The sequence below is a fragment of the Glandiceps talaboti genome, chromosome 16, assembly GCF_964340395.1.
Source record: "Glandiceps talaboti chromosome 16, keGlaTala1.1, whole genome shotgun sequence".
NCBI lineage: Eukaryota > Metazoa > Hemichordata > Enteropneusta > Spengelidae > Glandiceps > Glandiceps talaboti.
Genome location: NC_135564.1, coordinates 6,682,541 through 6,698,876, shown reverse-complemented (window position 1 = coordinate 6,698,876; position 16,336 = coordinate 6,682,541). Strand labels below are relative to the sequence as shown.

Sequence of the window (16,336 nt, the reverse complement as noted above, 5' to 3'; positions counted from 1 at the left end):
TTCTGTAATTAGGATCTATAACCAATTGGTCACAGTCACGGTTTCTACTGCGTTCTTAATTGGACTAATTACAGCCGATCAACCCTTGTAATCGGATTTCACATTTCTCGTCTGTATTATCACAGTGTAAAGGAAAAGAAAAAAATATCTGGTGTTTTCTCTCTAAATCAGCGATAACTTTCATGTATTGTGATTGGATAAAGACACGTGCCCATCTTGATACGACGTTGACCAATCGCGCCACCTGAGGAAAACCCGCTTGTGGAGCCGGTGAAACTCTCTACTGTAGTAACTAACTGATCAATATACCAGTCGAGTTGCCAAAAGACACACGTGTCAAATCTGAAGATCAAGACTTCATTTTGAACCCACAACATCTGTTTTGAAGAGCAATAACGTTTGGTGTTGACAGATAGTATTTAGACGGATTGTGTTCCGATTGACGATGACCGAGAAACTGAAAGAGATCGAAGATTCTAGTCAAAAAGAAACACGCTCTGCAAGTCCAGACTCGGAAATATTGTCATCTCGGTCCGACCACTCTAAGTCGGGAGATCGGGAAGACTTGACCGATGACAATGATACTGAAGTCAAACAACAACAACAACAACAACAACAACAACAACAACAAGATGAGGAGGAGGAGGAGGAGGAGGAGGAGGAAGATGTTGATGCGCCACAGGAACAACTACATCACACGGATTTCTCCATAGAAACCATTCTCCGTCCTGATTTTGGCAGAAAAAACACTTTTCCTCTTCCGAATGTGCAGCATCATCGTGCCAGCGCCTTCCGCCCTGCTGCGGGAAGTCAAGCGACGAGTTCTCGGCGAAATGTCAACAATTATCCAAAGGAAAACGGAAAGACAGTGACGTCTTCGAGTGAGAGTGAATCAAGCGAGAAAAGTCAATCCGAAGACGACAAGAAAAGCGACGACAAACAGTTACTTTGGCCGGCATGGGTCTACTGTACACGGTACTCCGACAGGCCTTCTTCTGGTAAGGGAATATTTGTCCATTTTAGTAAAAAAAAATGATTATAACTATTGAAATTCACCCTCGAATCCCTGATTTTAATAATTTCAGTTTATCGTAAATTCAACATGGTCGTCTGCAAGAATCTAGCAAAATTTTATACTCGACATTCGAAGTACGTCTGCATGTTCAAGATTCAAATAATTCGTCTGTACAATTTTGCATCGTTTGCCCACACGGTTACTCTGTTTATAACAAATTAATAACCATGCAAAAAAATATCACTTTTCGGCTAAATCTAACAATAAGTCCGTAATATTTGAAAAGAAACAACGCATCTGTTCTAGAATAGCGTCACAAATTGTAAGATGAGCCCTTTGGACCGTTAGTGGGACGTGCGTGACAGTCCCGCCCACACTTCCAATAAAAGTCGAGAATAAAGTTTCTGAAGTATCAAAACTTCGAGTAGTATTTTGACCTTAAAGAAAAACAAACTCTTTACTCCAAGTACAAACACTTCTTAATAGAGTTGCCTCCTTCCTGTTGGCTTTGTGACAGCCAAATCAACAGTAGATGAATGGTTAGTGATAAAAACAGTCGCCGATAAAAGATACCGCTGTCTGTTACTGTAACACTTCCTTAGTATACAAGTTACAACCGTCATTTGGCAGTACACACGATACGTGTCCGGTGGAACTGACCTACCTAATCTGTATGCTCACCCCGTTTAACACACTGCGACCTCAGCCTGACTTTATGTTGCAATCCAGAATCCAATCGTAAATTATTTCAGTGAAAACATTTAGCGATTTATTTCAAAACCCAAAGCTTGATAACATTCTAAGACGGAACTAAAGAACTGATATAACCTGTCTGAATATATTGGGTAGAAAAACAACAGGGCCTGTCAGCTCTTTCATTACGTGTATCACACAACCGAAATCACGGTCCGGAAAGTTAATTATTTTCTCTCCGCTCACAAGTATTGCCTGTAGAAGTTGTTTAGTCTGCGACATCATATTGAATAGTGCTGGTGTAGGGTGTCCGATGGACTGATGGCTCTATCCCGTCAATACTTTATGAAATTGTTAAACTTTGTTTTAGCAAGCAGGGATAACATAGTTGTAGTCGTGTTGTTATGGTGGCGATGATGGTGGTTGTGGTTGTAGTGGTGGTGGTGGTGGTGGTGGTGGTGGTGGTAGTGGTGGTGGTGGTGATAGTGGTGGTGGTGGTGGTGATGATGATGGTGGTGGTGGTGGTGGTGGTAGTGGTGGTGGTGATAGAGTTGGTGGTGGTGGTGGTGGTGGTGGTGGTGTTGATTGTGGTGATAGTGGTGGCGGTGGTGGTGGTGTTGATTGTGGAGATGGTGGTAGTGGTGGTGGTGGTGGTGGTGGTGGTGGTGGTAGTATTAGTAGTAGTTGTAGTAGTAGTAGTAGTAGTAGTAGTAGTAGTAGTAGTGAAGATAAACTTTTATGGTGGTGGTCTTGATGATGATGATGATGATGATGATGATGATGATGATGATGATGATGATGATGATGATGATGATGATGATGATGATGATGATGATGATGATGATGATGATGATCCTAAACAAAAAACAAACTCACCCTTATGACAATATAGACACATCAAATATATGATACCTATAATTCCAAAACTTGGCATATCTAAATGCATCTAAAACTTTTAGTTACATAGCTATAAGAAGAAACATGAATATTTTCTGAGATAATAGCATTTCCTAATATCGTAAATATTATTAAGAATCAACGATTCAAATAGCCATTCTTTTTTTGTGTTCATATTAAAAAATCAGAGACACAACACTTTACATCGCAACTGCAAAATAAAACAGTTCAGCGATAATAAATATGTAACGTTACAATGCCCATAGCAAATATTTTGAATAGTTGGGATCCAGCTTAGATAAATTCGAGAATACATTTACAAGTAAACTGAACAAACATGTTTATATTATAGAAGCAGCTGGAGTATACTTATCAGGGCCATTTAATCTCGTTATGTTATACTCATCAATAATAGGAACTTTAAGTCAACTTAAAATACGTTTGAAATCCCATAACAGAAATATAAGACCCATTGTGTGGTTTCCTTGCGTCAATTCGGCAAGCTCTGTTCAACAGATATTTGGTGCTTAAATTTTGAAGGAAAAAAAATTTCATTCATCACATACTTATCTTTACGCCTTTATTCGATCTTCTAAGCGAGTGATAAGTTACACTTTTATTGGCCAAAATTACATAAATTTCAGCGTTTAGTTTTCTTGCTTATAAACTGGGATTCTTATTGAAGGTAAGGCCAGTGGAATTAATTCACTGATAATGTTGGAAGATAAACACAGATGAGTCAAAATTATTTGAAAAAGAATGGCTATTAAGATTTGTATTCGCGATTGCTTATTCAACAAATTCAGATCATTTGGTAATACTAAATGAAAGTTGTAAATTTTGGATTAAACAGTTTGATAATGTATACCAGCCTAAAAATGAAGCCCTACACAATATAAGGCCACTCACTCATTCGTTCAGTTTCGTCGCTGATGCCCAAAGGAGCCAATCGTAAGTCGACTTACGTAAGGTCGCTAAGGCTTTCCTCGTCAGACACATTGTTGTGACAATTAGTTGTTTGCATGCCATGAAATTGAGACCCGATCGCCAGGATGATGGATGATGGAAAGAGTGTGGACGACATGACAACCAAATGTGACGGATATATCAATGTGACGGATTGCTTCGTCAAATGAAGGCACGAAAAAACGGGAAAACGCCTCTTATATTTGTGCTACAAGACCTTTATGATATAATTTTGTAAATTGAACGTTGTGGTTCTTAAATCTAAAATGTAAATCGTTGTCGAACAAGGACATTGGGGGAAAAAGCACTAGATAATCCCATACAATCGTCGAATTATTGACACCAACATGTAGTTCTTATGACGATATTTTATCAAATTTGTCAATAAGATGGGATTTATAGCTGTGAATTTCGCGAATATCAAAAATAAAAATGCACTGAATATTGTGGCTTCTTTAATACAAAAACATGTACGGATGCTGCCATTTTCGAAGCAAGCAGTGTCATATGTGCTATTTAAAAAAAACGTGTGTAGGTAATTCAAAATATAAAATACAAAATCGCCATTATTCACACTGAAGTTTTAACTTTTTTAGGCGTAACTACTAAGAGTGAATGCCAGCAAACAAAAGTTTACTTACAAGGCCTACTGGTTGAAAACAAGCGAGACAAAATCGGCATTTACAAAAACACTAACTTCAAAAAAAAAACATATTTTCAAAGAAGCACAACTCTAATTGATGTATCTAATGATCACATGATATACATGTTTAACTAACTTTTTTTTTCTGAGACCACCAATTTAAAAAACCGGTAATTTTGGATTTAATGTTTAACGATTTAAACTGTATTTTACAAATTTAGCGGTCTGAGATAAATGTAATTAGCCGTAAAGAGGAACCACATTTCTGCTGTGTTTATGAAGAAACGTTTTCAAATATTCATATTAAGCTATGTATTATATGCATTTCAAGTAATTTGTCTATATACATTTAATTTGAAAATCCATGGGTCTAACTTTCTTCTCTGTTTTTGGTAAGATTACATTTTACAAATTTCGGTTTGTCTTCAAGTATAAACAAGTATATTCTTTATTTCATTTGTCTTCTATTTCTGTAGGATTGTTTTTTGATAAAGTAAATGACGTTATTGTATAATTGTGGTGTGTTTGTAACAGGGTGTCGAATCAGTCCAACTGCAGTTAGCTCAATTGTACTTTATTGTTGTTCGTTGAGTCTGCGCTTGAAGTTAGACGAATAGTTTGGTGAAATGCAAGTCACTCTAGGCTCAACTGGGTGAATAAAAAACTTGCGAATGAAGTGTTTTAGTCACCAAATTGAGCCGAGTGACTTGTATTTTACCAAACTAATGTGCTGTTAAAACGGTCTTGTTTTAGATCATTTGTATTTTAGGAGTAAAAATAGAATGATATAAAATCTAATTTTTTTAAAATTATTACGAGACCATCTTTTTGTTATATCCTTCATCCAGTATCAATTTAATAAACAATTTCTCAAATAAAGTATGCTAGATTTGGAACTATATATTTGAACCATTTACATGTATTTATATGTTCACTTTTTACTTATTGTGTGTTGTACGTTCTCACTTGAAGGTGAAATTTTTAATTACAAAACATTTTACTCCACAATAAATGGTAATTCAGTTTTGATCATTCATTAGACGATTTAGGCGCTCGTTTTCTAATTTACGTCATCGGTCATACACTTTCCTTTTCGACCAAAAAAGCACGAATAATGCCCTAAAACCTTTAGTTTCTGTTTAACAAAATTGAAGCGTATCAGTGCATAGACCTCATTTCCATCTCGTCATCTCTAGGCGTATTCATCTGCCCACGACATTGCCAATATCTCACTCTCTCTGTGGGACGCTAACAACGGCAAAGACTCGAAGTCAAGAGACGAGACGGCCCAGCCAATAACATGGGTATATAAGGGAAATGACTAGTACCTCGATGAGATACACCTTCACAGCAGGCTAGTCGGAGTCCTTTTGTAGGCACTTTGCTAGGATATTGAGATGTTAATAGGCCTGTTTAGAAGTACTAGTAGTAAGTGATACGCTCTCGTTTCCTAAATCCCCATGTCTTTTTAAGTCTATTCATTGATAGAAATAACCCATCTATACTCAATAAGGTTGGATTTTTTCCTCTACCTTGCTGCGCTGAAGAAACTCAATTGCTGGTGTATAAGCCTCTATCATTTCATTATTAACTAATATCTGCTTAGAATCCAATATTGACAAAATAGATTACTCAAAAACGTTTGAACTCTGAGATCATTTTGTGAAATGTGCCTTTGGTGACATTATTTTCGAGTGCCCTTACACTGACAATCAAATAATCTGCTTTCAAAGTTAATTTGCATGTTCAGACCACTTTCGGGTAGATTTTTTTCTTATCTTTCAAACAATTAACCCTCCTGGAAGCCTGCAACGATTTTCTGAGAGACTGATCATGACTTGATGAAAACGTTATTGCCTGGTAACTACATAAACATAAACCTATCTTGAGTCCGTTTTTCATTAACAAATATTCACAAAACGCGGAGGGAGATCACGGGAAAACTGCACAGTTTCACCTACACTACTCATGTAAGATGTGAGTGTGCATTGGTGAAATTATAAATAGAGATAACGAGATCTTAAAGTTGTACTTGACATCTAGAATGAACAAGTTGTGAGAACAAACAAGAGAAATTATACGAATTAAAACAATTTGAGAGACAAGTCATACAATTTATCGGCTAAATGGTTATCCCGCCAAAACAACATTATTATTGTTCGTCACATATAGAAATGGTTGTGTTCGTCATATTTTGGTCTCTCGCCAAGTTGGAAAACGCACGGTGGAAACATTATGGCTACACGGTGTCGACGAGAAAGAAACAAGCACACACTGTTTAAAGATAAATTACAATATTGAATGAATCTGCTTCTAAACTGTGGAAAAATAACTTCTGTTACTCACAAATAGTCAATCTTACAAAACTCAAACCACACCATGTCCTATCTCGATTCACACACTGCTGTTGAACGTCAGACGTTTTCTGGTCAGTTCCCGCTATATTATGAGACAGTGCAAACTAAATGTTCGTTACATATCATTTTCATTTTGCCGTAGAAATAGGTGTTTTTATTTGATTTATGTAAACTTTCTGGTGAAAGGGGGCAAATTTCGATTTATTTTCGTCAAAATAACTTGTCTTTTTCAAGACTATCGTAACTCGTCTTTTTCAAGATTATCGTCTGCCAATAACTGTTCAGTTTATAGTATGAACGAAACTCAGTTTACAGTCATTTTTGAAATTTTCAGAAATTCAAGGTTTATAAGGCTAATATTCGTGGTTTCGATCAAGGACAAATATCGCGTATATAAATTAATATAACATTTTAAAATATACACAAAAAAATTAACTATTACGACTGATGGTTAGGACTACTTGTCAAATCAGGTCGATACGTGCACTTCTTACGTGGAATCACCGCCAAAAAAGATAACGCAATGTACGTCCTATCAGTCCAATGTTATAACTATGTTTACGAGAAATCAGAGAGGGGTATTGAATCTATATCACACTGAGGAGAGAGAGAAATTACGTACTGACTCGTTTAAATAACAGTGTACACGCAAACATAACTAAATAATGACCACCAACAATTTGAAAGTGAAAAGTGAAAAATGAAAAGTGAAGTTATTCCTGACTAAGCCATCTTCCTGTAAGATATACACAGAGATCTAAAAATATGAGAAAAGTCGGGTGTATATCGTTTTTCTGGTACGGTCCATGATTATCATTGCTGGGAATACACTGTGGTCAATTTAAGCTGCATTAATTCAGTATGACTGTACTGTAATTTTTTGTTGTTTTTTTGTTTATGGTATTGTGTCAACATCTACTTCAACCTGGAGTCACATAAATATCTTACTATTTCAACCAAGTATCCTGGAGGCTAGCATTATTTAAATAGTGTGAATTAATATTTTCTAGAAAACCATAAGTTGAAGTTTTCGTTTTACTATAACATCCATACTGCAATAACCGTTTGCATAGAATTCAATTCGTTGGTTTAACTTCATAGTTTGTCATTCAAATATTACCTTCTCTTTACGTCAACGTATTAAGAGCAAAATACTTCTTTTTTATGTGGATTTAGAAACCCCTCAAGAATAGCACAAAATAAATAAGAACAACATTGTGATAAAGATCTGTAATGTGCATTTTATATATATTTCTGTCTCGTTCCTTCTCTTCTCCTTCTCTATTAACGCCACCCCACCCTTCTGTCTGTATTCCCTTCGCTCCTCGTGCCATATCAGTACCATACTACTCAAATTCTTATCAGTCTGATTTTGAATTGGGTGGGGGGAGGGGGTTGTTCTTATAGTAAGGAACGACTTTAATAGCCAATATTTTCTCATAAAACATGCTGTCCCAACTAAAAGTGGAATTATACTGGCTGAGGAACGGTTACATTTATTTTGGAGTGCAATTGATAAAACAAATTTACAAACTGTTTTTCTACTTGAAAAAACAACATGAAAAAACAAATACCAGGTCCGTGCTTGTAACTCAATAAATTGTAAAAAAAAGTGTTTTAAGGATTGTTATTGTTAGGTAAATCAAAATAAATGCCGACTTCCCGGCTATATTACTACTCAAGATGATGGGATTGGAACTCACAGGTCCGAATCATCGTGTGATACGATCGCACAGGGTAATCAGACTACGAGGGATAGCATAAGATAAAGTGTCAGTGAAGTGATCCTCTCCTTGTATCATGTATACGACAATTGAGATCACGGATAGGAAATGAATCTGAGATATATGCTAGCGGTATGTCAACAGTATGTTTTTCCCTGAAACCAATAAAGTACTGTTTGTTTTGTCAGTGATACTAAACGGATGCAGTGATACTGATCTCTAAATATCAAACTCTTATGTTATTTTGCTGACACAGTCCTGTGTTTATTGTTTTGAGTCAAACGTCTGAGATCACTGATCTCCGAGAGATGGTCGCTTTGTGTTCGCGATGCATCGCTCAGCGTGTTTACGAAGTTTCACATCCTTGCAATCTCATTTCACGGTATTTAATCGACACATCTTTGATGACTGCTTCACTCCCCCGTTCCTCCGAAGGGTGTAAATTTTACATTTTTAAATGCAGCTGTGGTTTTCACAATTTGAAATGTACATAAAGTCACTAATCTCCGCAAACAAATACATTTTGATTTAATTATAATTTTATTTATTTTAATTATAAGACTGAAAAGTTAAGGCGAATGGCATTGGCGAGAAAGTCGCTCTCCTACAGGTAGACCATAATTCGTCATTTCTGACTTTGATATGTACGTGACATTATTATGAATATTTCAATGCCGATCGCTATTGTCTAACCGTTTCACATTTTTACTCGTACCCGTATGCTTATTCAGCCTTGATTCGTATTCGCAGTGAAAGTCAGATTCGTGATCTCAGTCACGATAAACTAACTACAATGGAAGACCCGCTCACCACGAAAAGCGATATATTGTGTCATCGAGGTGAATGTCAAAAAGACTAAGTTACTTGCTAGTTTAGACAAATTGATATCCCAACTAGCAAGTGACATAATCCGTTTGAACACCATCACTCCTCGTTCGATCTAAGATTCATGCAATATTGCAAACTACGCCCTCTCAACCCATGTTTTATCCTCATCCACCCACCCCCACCCCCTCCACAACCAGTTATCTCACTGCCTGGGGAAAACGTTTCATATGAAACCAAAAAGTTCCACTACACTTTTAAAGCTAAGACTTGCGCCCACCGTCAGTCTTTTTATTGCCTGAAGTACAAATCTACAATGTTTCATGGAAGTTATTTTCTAAATAACAAATATCAAAGTGGTCAGAATATTATTAGCACATACATACATACATACATACATACATACATACATACATACATACATACATACATACATACATACATACATACATACATACATACATACATACATACATACATACATACATACATACATACATACATACATACATACATACATACATACATACACACACACACACATACACACACACACACACACACACACACATACATACATACATACATACATACATACATACATACATACATACATACATACATACATACATATGCACACATTTACCTGTTATTTGAATTCATCATGACCCAAGGGGCATCCAAAAGGCACGCCTTTACTCATATTTAATACGGATCAGAAGTTATAACTCATAAAACCTCCCCGAAAAGGTATCACATTCACGGAAGTTTGGGGAAAAGACTCTCGAAGGTGCAAGTAAGATTACAAGAATGTGCAATGTAAATAGAAACAATTTTAGGTGCAAAATCGAATGAAATGACACGCCAGTTGTCGGAGACTATCTGAATTAAGGCTATCAGTGACTCAGACGTGAATGTTAAATGACAGTTATACTCGATGACAGTAGGCAAATTGACATTAAACAATGCGGGTCCCCACCAAAACCACATTCATTTAAAATTGGCAGTCAGAAAATCTTCCGTCTTTTAAGTACAGTTATCAAATAAATCTCTATCTTTGTCGTAGTCTGCCCTTGGGAATGGACTTGATGGATTTTTTTATAGACACTCGACGAGGCATTCTTTCACAAACTTCAAGGTGGTTATATTTGATGCAATCTAAGGATCACTTTAAGTAAAGTTTACTAGATGTAAAATGTACTGTACTGGGATTAGATTACTGAACTTTCTGATGTCTTCCAGTCTCTTGTTTATAACATTGTTTAACAATTCTAGCATACACCATAATTCCATTCCTAGTATATAATCTTGGTATTATTTTATTTATTGTTTATCTTTTTTGTGTCATCATTTCTACATCTGTAGTCTACGTGACTATACTATAATCTATTCTATTCAACTCTACTCTGTTCTATTCTGGTGAGATCTATTCTGCTCTACTGCTCCAATCTAATCTATCATACTCTACTAGTCTGTTCTATTCTATTCTATTCTATTCTATTCTATTCTATTCTATTCTATTCTATTCTATTCTATTCTATTCTATTCTATTCTATTCTATTCTATACTAATCCATTCTATAATATTATACTCGAGTCTATTCTACACTCCTCGACTCTACATTACTCCACTCGACTCTATTTAACTCTGTTTCAATCCAGACATTGACTTCTGTAGATTTAGTTTCTGTTATGAGATACGTTAATATATTCATCCCGCCTACGGCAAATTGTTACAAATGTTACTGTCATCATCAAGTTCGCTCTCTGTTATCCTAGCCTTGGCATTATCATCACAACCGACGTTGTAGTCACCGTCTGTCGGATTAAAATTGATATGACACTTTGGCGCTGTTGGAAATCAGAAGTCAGTAATTGTGGAAACTTTAAGCGAATGAAAATGTGACATTAAGTTAGATTCTTGTTAATTATTTTGTCTCCTTCTTTCCTTTACGTAATTTTCTGTCGTCTGCATGCATTTACTTATTTTATTCGTTAGTTCATTTGTTTATAGCTTACCCGAGTTCTTGTTTCTTGTTTCCTTATTTTGTTTGTTTGTTTGTTGGTTGGTTGGTTGGTTGGTTGGCTGTTTGTTTGTTTGTTTGTTTGTTTGTTTGTTTGTTTGTTTGGTTGGTTGGTTGGTTGGTTGGTTGGTTAGTTGGTTGACCATTTTACCAAACAATGAAATCGACTTCTTCTTACAGTAATTAGCCGCATTTATTTTCTTCAATTTTCGCTACTGTGTCGAATGGCATGTTTCCCGCCAAATTCAGTTGAGAAATACCAAAGATGTTTAAATATATAAAACTTATAATATAAATATAAATATAAATAGATAATCCTTGAAAAGATCATCGGGGACACTTTTAAAATGAATCATTTTGGCTGAAAAGTGACCACATCTGTGAAATAGATTTGTACAAATTGAGTCGCCCTAAGTTTTCTTTCTTATCGTATGTCTGGCAGTGACGGTGTTAATTAGTATGTCCTCCTTGCCTAACAAATGGGATCAGAAATTAAGTTTGCACAATTGGAGCAATATTGCCGGAACATTTTGCGGACCATATTATCTGTAGTACCTGCTGTTTTAATCTAAAACTTTGTGATTCACTGCTACAATCTCATCTACTCTATTCTTTTGTACACGTCACGTACAGTAAAGTTGATCTGTGAACACAAGTCATAAAGCGAAATGTTCCGAGACAATTTGTATGGTATTAATACGGGTAGCAATTGGTGGAGTTGATGGGGACGGGCTAATAGTCATATTTCGTGGGTCATATAAATCACTGATTCAGTTAGACTTTTTTTTGGAAATAAAAAATAATGAAGCCTAGGAATGCACTGCTAAGGATAACATCAAATAGTAATCACAGATAACTTGAAGACTTCAACACACAATACTTAGTGCTTCACGTATTTAAGTTACATCTAAATCGATATGAAATATATGTATTTAAACATTATTATTAATATTATTTATTTCTCATAAAAAAACGCACTACACGTGCGTCTCAGCGCATTGTACAGACTGAAGTTAAAAATTGCAAAAGTAAGTAAATGAGAAAAGGAAATAAAAGCACACACAAAAATTGATATTTCTATATTTATCATCATTTATTCTGTTTTAATTTAAAAATGAAATTAAAATTATGTTCAACGTGGTCGGTGCTCTGCTATTAATGAGTTTGGTGTTTTGTTTGTTTGTTTGTTTGTTTGTTTGTTTGTTTGTTTGTTTGTTTGTTTGATTGTTTGTTTATGATACCAGCATGGATGCGTTTCCATATTTAAATGGAATCATCTACCTACATGTACGTCGGCTTTGGTGGTTACATTTTCTTTGAATGTTCAAAATTGAAATTATGAAAATATCAACCCCTGTGAGCTGAATTACTTTCTATTCTCTTACTTGACTCAAAAACATGTGTGGTTACCAACTAGTGGTCCAACTTTGTGTGAACAAAAAGTTTTCAAACGGATACAATTTTGATGTTGTTGAAAAATTGGAAGGTCACTGAAGAATCGGACACTGTAAATGCAAATATTTTCAGCTCTTTATCACGCACATGATCATGATGATGAAACTGGTTTATTAAAAAGTACTTTATGATTTTTTTTTCATCCACTTTAGTTTTATTCAGGAAAAATTATGCTACACTTTATAATTGTAACTTTGGCAATTGAAGAGCTAGATAAGAAACATCGTGCAATCACAGTCAACATATCATAACACCATAATTCCTGTATTGATCATCGTCTTGTACAATCTTTACTTTTGTATAGATAGATTTTAAGAAGGAAAACAAAGTGGCACTGAAAATTTGTCCAGTACTACACAGCTGAGATATCCGAATCAGCAAAGGCCTGCAATTACTTTGAACGATCGAAGGTCCCGTCAAAAGTACTCACAGAGTTTCCCGCCTAAATGGACATTGATAAGAAGTGAAACATACAACTTGCAATGAGAGACATCTTCTGACAGATGGTAACATCATCATGAATGCATCGCTACTGAAATTGACACATTGAAATGTAGCATTTCAACAACTCATCAACGAATTAATTGTAGTCAATTAAATGACGAACCCAGATGCGCAGACAAAGCGTCGGCTGTCTTCGGGGGGATCAAAAATATGCATAGAAAGTAAACAAAACCTCGATATATGATATGTGATTTGGGGATCGCGTTCTAATTCATATGTTCAACTAATGTCAAGGCAGTGAGTGGTCCTCGCAGTAGTTGCCAGCAGCGATTGATGGAGTTCATTGTGACGTAACGAAAGTTCAATTTTCATTTTTATGGTATATATAACATGTAACTAATGTTTTTTTTTGTGCGTGTAACTTCTTCAAATATTGTAATCAACTGTACTAACTATTAGCGTTTGATTTCCAAATAAAATAACAGTATCGCTTTGCATCAGACGGTGGGTGTGCAGCCCACACATATATATATTATATACATAGACCTAATTGGTACAAGTATATACCTTGACACAGATATACAATGCAGCCATAATGTAAATAACGAAAAGAACCTTAATCTCAATTCTTTATACTATTCAAAAATGATAAAATTATATTTTAAATAATTTCAAATAAAATGTATTCAGATGGAAATTTATAACTTTTCTCTTCCATTTTTAAAAGATTTGAATTTGCCAATGTTATTTCAACTTTGGTAACTACCATCTATTATTTTATAGACAGACAGACAGACAGACAGACAGACAGACAGACAGACAGACAGACAGACAGACAGACAGACAGACAGACAGACAGACAGACAGACAGACAGAGACAGAAATTGATAGATGAACGATGGATGGATAAATGGATGGACAGATACATAGATAAGATGAAACCTCACGACGTTGCTAACCTGATTGTTAGCTTATTACTATAATGATGGTGGTTAGAGAGAATATTGGATGGGGGTTTATATTGGTTTTGACACGACTTAATTGATAGTCCATAGTGTAAAGATGACGATCTCAACTTTAATGTAGCAATTTATTATCCTTATCAGACACTTAAGATGAATATCTTCAACTTTGCACCAAGGATGGACAATTTATCAGTAGTAATTTGAAGTGTTTTTAGATCTTTATTTTACCCAATTTACATTCAGGAAACACATTTTTTTATATTTTAATATTTGTCAAAACTGATGTCGTTGGCTCTACCTTGTGTCTATAGTTGTTGTTCGTTTTAAGTTAGTCAAAGAGTATTTGAAAGGATGACGAAATGGCCTGTCTGTTTGTCTGTCTGTCTGTCTGTCTGTCTGTCTGTCTGTCTGTCTGCGTTTGTCTGTATATCTACAGTGTACGTAGTTGTTTGGTTTACAGGGCAAGTGTCAATAAATAATTTATGTCTGCCAATTTAAATCAAATAGTTGCTGAAAATTATGATTTTACTACCAAATATATCCTACACATTTTAAGGTTTCAGTATTTTGTCATCTTTATCACTCGAAATTTAGCTTTATCTTTCTCTAAATATTTATTTATTTATTTATTTATTTATCTATCTGTCTAATGTGCTATTTATCCTTCCCTACACGCATACATCGATGAGTATCACATATATATATTCTCTCTCTCTCTCTCTCTCTCTCTCTCTCTCTCTCTCTCTCTCTCTCTCTCTCTCTCTCTCTCTCTCTCTCTCTCTCTCTCTCTCTCTCTCTCTCTCTCTCTCTCTCTCTCTCTCTCTCTCCCTCTCTCTCTTCCCCCTCTGCTTTCCCAGTAATATTTTATTCTTTTCAATTTTTTTACTCATATTGTGTATATTTTTATATTTCACAGGCCCTAGGTCTCGTCGTTCAAAACACAAGAAAAGCGAGGAGAAACGACCACGGACGGCGTTTACTGCAGACCAACTAGAACGATTAAAACGTGAATTTGACGACAGTCGTTATTTGACAGAACAAAGGAGACAATCCCTGGCACAAGAACTGAAACTGAACGAATCTCAAATCAAGATTTGGTTCCAGAACAAACGAGCCAAAATTAAAAAATCCAATGGAGGGCGGAACGGTTTGGCCTCACATTTGATGCAACAGGGACTGTACAACCACTCAACGGTACCCGCGACCGAAGACGACATGGAAGACTGAGCTACAATTTTCAACTTTAATGATATTAATTAAGTCACGGTCTCTGAAATGAGTTATAGATATGGAAATGAACACGGATATAGCGCAGACATAATGTGGGAGATGGGGTAATTGATACACTGGTTCATTAAGGAGGTACCCACCCACACCATATACATACCAGTCTGCGCAACAGTTGCAACACTGGGGTTAACACTTCATAAAAATCACATTAAGGGACCGAGAGGGCTATATGGATTCGTCTGTGATCATGCACCGTTACGTTCTCAATCGGAAATGCGTCTGCAATTATATTATAACGACGTAGTGAACACCCGGTATGTCCACATCGTGCGAGAGAGATATGACTCAGTCACGGACCGTGTTTCTTTTTTCCTGTGTTGCATCACGTAAAGGCAGCGAAGGTGACATACTTTGCAACTCCATCAATCGCTGAGGGAGAACACGGAGAAAATAACTTATTAAACATTTTATGTCTTGTATTGTGTGTGTAAATATAACCACGGAGACTACTACAAAATGACGCACCTTTTTATTTCGTTGCCGATGGAAATCTTTCCAACATTTCAACGATGTTTGATCAACTTTTAATAAACATGGAAAATGTGAAACACAAATTTAGTATCACAGTAAAACAACGAATACACAACTACTTTTGATAGTGTAGGATGGATACTTACATTCGAAGCTAGAAACAAAAAAAGTAATATTTTCAGTCAAACGTTTGAAGTATAATTTGTCTGGTTAAGCTTGAAAATGAATTCATCCCGAGGAGACGGTATATGCTACTTCCAAAAGCTTCTTTTTTCATGAACTGATTATGATTTTTAAAAATAATATTAACAGCCAGGATGTCCAGGGTCTAGAGTTTTTTAGTCATCTTTCATTCACTCTTTGCAATTGATTTATCATCTTCATGATTCTACTGTTCTGTAACTACTTGGTTTTTATTTTTTGTTTTGTCTTCGCTTCCTCGTTGAAACAACATCTGACCTCTGACCCTGTAAAATGAATCCAGTGTTTTACAACTTGATCACACGTACACGTGCAAGTTCATAATGCAAATTGGATGCTGTAATAAACTTGAGTATAGATATGCATT

The 16,336-nt window shown here is 35.7% G+C and overlaps 1 protein-coding gene across 1 annotated transcript; it reads left to right on the top strand.

Annotated features, from left to right (window-relative positions):
• Positions 1–445: 445 nt before the first annotated feature.
• Positions 446–16,115, top strand: LOC144447637 (homeobox protein engrailed-1a-like). Its single transcript, XM_078137714.1, has 2 exons — positions 446–998; positions 14,924–16,115. The coding sequence occupies exons 1-2, from the start codon at positions 446–448 to the stop codon at positions 15,232–15,234; spliced, it is 864 nt and encodes a 287-aa protein (XP_077993840.1). The 3' UTR covers positions 15,235–16,115.
• Positions 16,116–16,336: the final 221 nt, after the last annotated feature.

What these genes read in the sequence shown, in the direction of transcription:
- LOC144447637 (XM_078137714.1), top strand. Translation starts at nt 446, where the DNA reads ATGACCGAGAAACTGAAAGAGATCGAAGATTCTAGTCAAAAAGAAACA. An exon ending in CTCCGACAGGCCTTCTTCTG is followed by an intron (nt 999 to 14,923) that starts GTAAGGGAATAT and finishes TATATTTCACAG; the next exon opens with GCCCTAGGTCTCGTCGTTCA.